Consider the following 7,090-nt stretch of genomic DNA (forward strand, 5'->3'; position numbering starts at 1 on the left):
ATCCCAAGATATCACTTCGGTTTCTATAGCAAAGCGGACACTAATTGAACACCTTGATACTTAAAAGGTGCCACGACACCTAGAATGTCTCAGCATGTCTCCCCTAAGTTGAAGCTAGGCGAATTGCAACAGCACGAAGTAGGCTGTATTAAAAACACATCTCCCCTCACCCGCAACATGGCAGAGACACGGGCTTGGCGCCTCGTATCATGTGGATATGTATGCAACAAAAAGTTAAACATTCTCCTTCTGCTACCATTTATGTAAGCCGTATAGACATACAGTTTGATTCATACTTTCGATAAGTTCCATTTGAAATGAATGTACAGTACTTCTGGTGTACCAACATTCAAAACACTCGGTGTGATCCTTTTAGTTTCGGTTTTGGTCCACCGGTTTCAAACAGCTGTAAAAACAAAAATGTTTTGCTATTGAAAAATACATTTCACAGGGATTTAGATGGTACAAGGATCCCCTACACGATTACTCAGTGCTTGTTTTTGAGCGAACAGTGTATTATTTTAGCAACCACGAAAAGAGCAATTTCCACTAGATAACACAGGCACAGAGTAAATGCAGCTTTGACTGCGGCGGCCGCTCCGGGAGGAGAAAGCAACAGGCGAATATCACAGCCAATCACAACACTGGCGGGTAAATAATACTGCGAAACGCTATCATTCTACTATTACTGCAGATATAATATGTACATTTTCTAAAATTACAACACAACATTTCAACAAAAAAACATTATTTAATAACCCCAACCTCATTAATGCCAGATATCCCGGTAATTGAAGAAATTTTTTTACTTTCCACAAAGCAGGTAGAGAGCACTTTATTGCAACTGCAAAAACATTTATTGGTTGTGCCTGCGTATGTAACTCAGCACACAAATACACAGTACATAGGACTGCATTTGTGCCATGCGCCTAGACAGCTGTAACATCAAGAGCAATGATGGCCAGCATCTGAACATGTTCTATATGCATTAGATGTAACTCTATTTCAACAGACTTTTAAATGTGATACAAAACATGGATGTCTCCGTCACCTGACTACCACAACACAGCATTTTTATTTAGGCAGTGTGGTGTCAGTCTAATGACGCTGACAAAAAATATTTACCATTCAATTACAGGTAAAGTAGAAGTCATTCTTAGTTATCAAGTCAAATTGTATTGGTCACATACACATATTTTAGAAAGATGGCATCTGAAAAATATATAAAGTCAAGTTGTGAGACAAAATAAGGTGGGGGGAGGTCACAATTGAATCGATTCCTCAACACCCCTTTTAAAAATCATCACTACTCCAATTAATGTGCGTATAGGATATGGTTCCCATCACTGTTAATAACACATGCATGGCTTTCAACAGGGTTGAAGATTTGACTTGGAGAGAAACATAAGCAACAATAACAACAACAAAAATATTAAAATGCAAAGCGTTGACACGTATAGATCAGGATATCATTATGTATGACATGCAGAACCAGCTAGTTGGTTGGTCGTATGTCTCGTAATGAGAGACACGCAATATGATTACAACAATTCTCTTCTGTACTGGTTTCTCTGTGCAGAATGCTCACTAGCGCCTAATAAAGTTAATCAAAATGAAAGAAAACATCACTATTTAGTCTGGGTAAATACAACATATTAAAACAATGTTCCTGTTTAATACCATTAAGACATCCCATGATTCAATATTTTACTACACTTGTGCCTCTCAACATTACACTAAGCCCTACAACTCTAAAAAAAAATCAATTCATATTTGTTCTACTTTCAGCTGGGAGAGGTACGGATGCAAACATGTACGTTTCATATTCTCTTAGTTGTGTTCCTCGGGTCGGCTTCACGTCAAGCACCAGCCCTCTATGTTGCTAATGGGTTCTCTTGAAAAGAGATGAATGTCACTGCTAATATTTCATTGGTATTTTGCATTACTCATATAACCATGCACAACCAATAATTTCACAAAACAAAGTAAAGCACAATTTAAAAATTCAAGATTTAAAAACATCAAGGTTTGTATGGTTTTGAGGTTACGGCCCATAAGTTTTTAAAGAAAAACAAAATAACCGAGTCATTGATAACGCAGATTTTGTATATATGGATAAAATAATGACCAAAGTGGTGGAATTATAGACTCAGGTCTCTTATAGAATCAAGTGCAGACTTTCTTAGCCTTTCTACATGTTTCCTAGGTAGAAAGCAGCCTGCAAAGACAGAGGAGGAAGAGGAGAAAGGGATTAGATTGAATCCATAGAATTGTAGATGCATTTGTGCTATTCTTCAAACTATGGATAATAACAACAACAAAAAAACACTTAGAAAATCTTCAAAAAGTACTTACAAAATAAAAAAATATCTTCATTCAAGGCTCAGTAGCTCAACATCAAAGATGAGGGTGGCGTTGGGTGGAATGATCCCTGGGTGGCCCTTTGCTCCGTAGGCAAAGTCAGGCGAGCAGGTCAGCTTGGCTCTCTGACCGACACTCATCTGCAAGGAAGTGAGGGGGACATAGGTCAAGCACAGCCACACTGAGATAAGCAGATAAGAAGAACCTCTATACTTTATTTCAGAAAGAAACATTTACTTCATGATACTGTTGACAACTTTTTTTTGTTCAAATTGTGTTCATTTATGCATCACTTTTTGGTTGTACATAAAGCAGCAATTGACCCCGAACCAGACGCTTAGTGTGTGTTTGTGTAATTGGGGGAGCGGTTTGTTATGCTGTACGTGCGGAGCCTCTGATGAAAACGCTGAGGGCTCTTGTGGAGAACTGCCATTGGCTGGGAGAATGTCTAGCCAACACAACAAAGACTAATACGGGCACATCTCTTCACCGCATCTGTCGCCCTTGATAAGAATATTATGTAATCAACCTCCTGGCAAAAGCCCAGCGAACTGCTTTGAAGTACAACACAATGCCTCAGTCTCTCTCTCCTGTTGCACACATTTCCCTTTCAATCTGCTGCAGCTACACATCACAGAGCTGTACAACAAACAGACCGGACTGTGTGTACTGCCCTAGTAACAGTGAAACTAATGTAAAGGTTTATGCAAATACTTCAAACCGTCTTGTATAGCCCACACAAAGCATGTCATATGTTCAGAGAAATACTATGTATGAAGGTCATTATGTTCCTACTGATAGAGACGGTGGTACCTGGAACAGTTCAATTCATCGAGTAATAGAAATGTTTTTGCTCTGGATAATCTTGACCGAGGACTCATGCACAGCAACGAAATACACCGATGGGACATTCTGTGCTTTGGGAAAATGGCAACCTCTCCGTTACAAGGACGTGGTAATTTCATTGTAAAACCCTTCTCCTGTACTTCCTAGAAGTAAGGGCAGACAGACACCAGAAATGTCTGCACAGTACACCTACCTGCACGACTCCCTCTTCCCAGCCACGTATCACTTCCTGTTTTCCTATTTTAAACCTGAAGGGCTTGTCCCTGTCACGGGAGGAGTCAAACTTGCGTCCATCCGTCAGAGAGCCTGCAGAGGAGGAAATGAGAGGCAGAGAGGATTTATTTTTGACAATCTGTAACAGAGATGGTGGCATGTCTGTTACTCTCCAACGGAATCATTTCAGAACTGGACTGGGGGTGCAAGTCCCGTACTAAAACCCAAACTAACTTGAGTTCCAGCAGGCAGACGAACACTTAAGGTGAAAGACGTACATCCTGTGGCTCTTGTCGGTCTACTTCCATATCTACTGTTATGCAACACACAAGGGACAAAACCGACAGTTAACGAAGCATTAACAATATATCTTCTGAGTTATAGTGTAAAACAATATCCCCGAATGCAAATGAAGGGATTCCACCGATAGCAGAAATAGCCCCTGCAGCTGTCTCTGGGGGTGGGCAGCAAAGTGACAGGAAAATGTGGCCATAACTGGCCGTCTGCACTCGGCAATCCATCCCGAGGAGGCGTTCATTGTGTACTGTTGTTGTTACCACCAATCAGGCCAGGAGGGGGCTAATCTCTGGCGTGCACTGCTGTGGGGCACATCAGGGGGCAAGATATAGATAGTAGTAATCCCAGACGTGGCGGGGTTGGGTGGCCAGATTTTTTTAATTTTCTCTCTCTCCCTCTCTCTCTGCATTGGCCAATATAATGATCTATTAGGGATGGAATTTATAATGCAAAAACTTTTTCAGTTGTAATTTCTTTGACGTCGAACGTTATCGTTGTTGAAAGTCTCAAAAATATCCCGTCAGGGAGCAGATTTATGCAAATAGGAGACTGACTTATCATGAGGGCAGAGGAGTGTAATCATTGATGCCAATGGAAGCCAGGCTTCCCCCAAATATTTGACCAATAAAAAAAGAAAAATGGTATAAAATAAGTTAATCTTTCATCTGTGTTTTCATAATTTCCCTTAAAATTGGCAAATGGCTGAATCTCACTGGAGAAATCATCAGAGCGAGGGAAACAGCGCCCCTCTGTCTTAGTATTTGTAGCCCATGTATCTGATGCTGTCTGGACCCAAAGAGTGTGACATGTTGCCGCCACAGCATTTGATTGATTGATGCCAGCAAGCATTTCACCTCCGTTAATAAAAAAAAAAGCTGAGCTCAACTGTCGGTTGTCCTGGCACAGCAAAATGTCACCCAAAAAAGGAGGCCAGTTTGGATTTGGCTTTACACCAATCAAATCGCATCCAAAGCAAGAGGTTGTCAGAAAAACTTGTCCGTTCCTGGTCTGCTTGTGTCGTTGTCCTGCAGTAGCTCGCTTGCTAAATCAGCCCTTTCCTAAACCATGGATGGAGATTTGGACTCAATGATTATGATGGTGATTCTGATCTAACCATAAATTCATATATTGAGCCACGGGTCTGAGATGATTGAAATGCAATATGTAGTCTAGTAGTCTCACGTTAACTAGCTAGTTAACTTAGCTGGTTCATTGTTGCCCATGCAAGGAAGTTAGGCTAGCAAACATTTTAGCTAGGTAGCCTATGACAACAAAAACTAAAAGTGTACTGTATGACAAAGCCATATAATGTTTTACCAACATGAAAGAGAGGAGAATGACGTTGTCATTCAACTAGTCTACAAGTATGGCGAGTCAACTTTTAAAAAACTTGCACGCACACACACACACACACACACACACACACAGAGCGAGAGAGAAAGCTGTACCATGGACAGTCACATGATAAATTAGCAACATTGATTGGACTAAATTGTCTTTGGTATCTTTCCGTTTGTTTTCACTGTATTATAGCCTAGGTGATTTGACGACGTTTTAATGTTGACGTGTAAATGGTGCAGGAATAAGGGAGGCAGTTGCTCCCGTTGTCTTCGTGCTGACTTGCAGTAACTACGTGGATCTAAACCCAGCAGTTGTTTAGTAAACCGTAGAAAACATTCACTTGATGGACCATGCTGTAGGTCATTTAACTATTTGTTACATGCAATATTTGTTTTTGTGGACACCGGGACATGTGTTGCTTTCTGGTATCATGATGAAACAAGTATATGTGTAGTCTAATTTATTCCGCCACTGTGACTGTTGTCTTTTTTGTTGTCTCGGCCATATTGCATATCAGAGTGGTGTATGAACTAACGGGCTATAGAGCAAACGACACAATTATCACAGGTTGTAAATATGGCTTTTTTTACTGGCTTGGCTTCCCCAGTGATTTTACTCAAGCACCAGCTATTGCACGGGGTCACAGTTCACACATGAATAACAGGAAAATATCCTTTTCTGGCAGGAAATCAAAAAGTGGAGAAAAAAAAACTACTGTTGCTATAGCAAAGGTAGTAAAACGTGTAGAATCTGGCCAGTGGTGTAAATATTTTGTGTATGCATGAATCCGAGTATAATAGAAGTTACATGATAATCCAATAAGAGTGTTAGGACTACAATAACAGCTATCCTACAACTAGATAGCTGTCAATTGAATAGTCTAAATCGTATGGAGAAAATTTGAGAAAATTATAAAATATACCAACCCCTGCAACTATTACAATAACACACGAACTCATTAATAAACAATTACAACGAAAGGGGGGGGGGGGAATCCTTAAAAAGACATCAGACAGCAATATCCAACGTCACCAATCCCCTCAACTTCAACAAAGGCAGGGTATCAGACTGCGTTTAAATCCCTCGCTGTCTCGACCTCGGATTGAACCCTGCAGCTGCCGACGTCTGAACCCTCAACACAGAAACCTACCTGCATGTTATATTACCCTACTGTAATCACCTAGGAAGTGTCCGGTGGCTACATTGTAACAAAGTCGTCTTGACTTCGCACGCGATGTTACAATGTTGCTCAATTTATACAATGTAGTAATAACCGCATTCCAATACGAAGAAGCCACCTGCCTCCCTTGTACAGAAAGACGTAACGCAACACACTGTTGGGTGGCCAGAGCTAAAGATGTATTTGCAATTGCATCCAAATGAAATTCCCCTGAATGATAATATTACTATTGAAAGAAAAAAATGCACTCAATCGCCAAGGTTGTGGCCTGAGATTTAAGGGAATTTGCATTGGTGCTTGAATTCAGACAGACACTGGAAATGAATCTCCCAAACTCACCAACATAATGCACCACGCACGTCTGTCCTTTTTTAGGGAAGGTCCTTCCTGTGGGAGAAAAAGCCATAGAAAAACAGGATAACTGGCATGAAAAGACGACGAGACGCTAAAACAGGATAACGGGCATGAAAAGACGATGCGACGCTAAAACAGGATGAGAAGACTAAGAGAAGCTGCATTTTTTTGTGTGGAAATTAAAATGAATTAACGGAAATCCATCAGAAATCTTGAGCTAAAGATATGCATAAAAATATTTTACCATCGCCCGGGGTTATTGTCTCAATTTCTACTCCCATTTCCTTCGTTAATATCCCTCCACCCTACCAAGAGACTATCTTCCTTCAATCTGCTATTTCAGCGGCTGTTGTCGTCTGTCTCCGTGCAGTGGCGTCTACCACGTGATGTGAATGTAGCGGTTAAACCGGAAAAAAAAGTGGGAGTGTTCGTCACATTTTGAGCGCGATTTTGTATTTTTTTATTCTGTTCATAAATAATAACAATGTAATAACAATG

General features: G+C 40.6%; 1 protein-coding gene across 1 annotated transcript; it reads right to left on the minus strand.

Moving 5' to 3' along the window:
* Window positions 1-820: 820 nt before the first annotated feature.
* LOC135527774 (peptidyl-prolyl cis-trans isomerase FKBP1A-like) lies at window positions 821-6,970 on the minus strand. Its single transcript, XM_064956331.1, has 5 exons — window positions 6,837-6,970; window positions 6,578-6,625; window positions 3,401-3,513; window positions 2,356-2,501; window positions 821-2,218 (listed from the first exon to the last, which is right to left on the minus strand). Exons 1-4 carry the CDS (start codon window positions 6,871-6,873, stop codon window positions 2,373-2,375), a joined length of 327 nt encoding a protein of 108 aa, XP_064812403.1. The 5' UTR covers window positions 6,874-6,970; the 3' UTR covers window positions 821-2,218; window positions 2,356-2,372.
* Window positions 6,971-7,090: the final 120 nt, after the last annotated feature.

This window comes from Oncorhynchus masou, chromosome 33, assembly GCF_036934945.1.
Source record: "Oncorhynchus masou masou isolate Uvic2021 chromosome 33, UVic_Omas_1.1, whole genome shotgun sequence".
In the NCBI taxonomy this organism is placed as follows: domain Eukaryota; kingdom Metazoa; phylum Chordata; class Actinopteri; order Salmoniformes; family Salmonidae; genus Oncorhynchus; species Oncorhynchus masou.

Coding starts and splice junctions, on each gene's coding strand:
- LOC135527774 (XM_064956331.1), bottom strand. CDS start 6,873: ATGGGAGTAGAAATTGAGACAATAACCCCGGGCGATG. Junction 6,626..6,836: donor GACAATAACCCCGGGCGATG/GTAAAATATTTT, acceptor TTTCTCCCACAG/GAAGGACCTTCCCTAAAAAA. Junction 2,502..3,400: donor GGGAAGAGGGAGTCGTGCAG/GTAGGTGTACTG, acceptor ACTTCCTTGCAG/ATGAGTGTCGGTCAGAGAGC.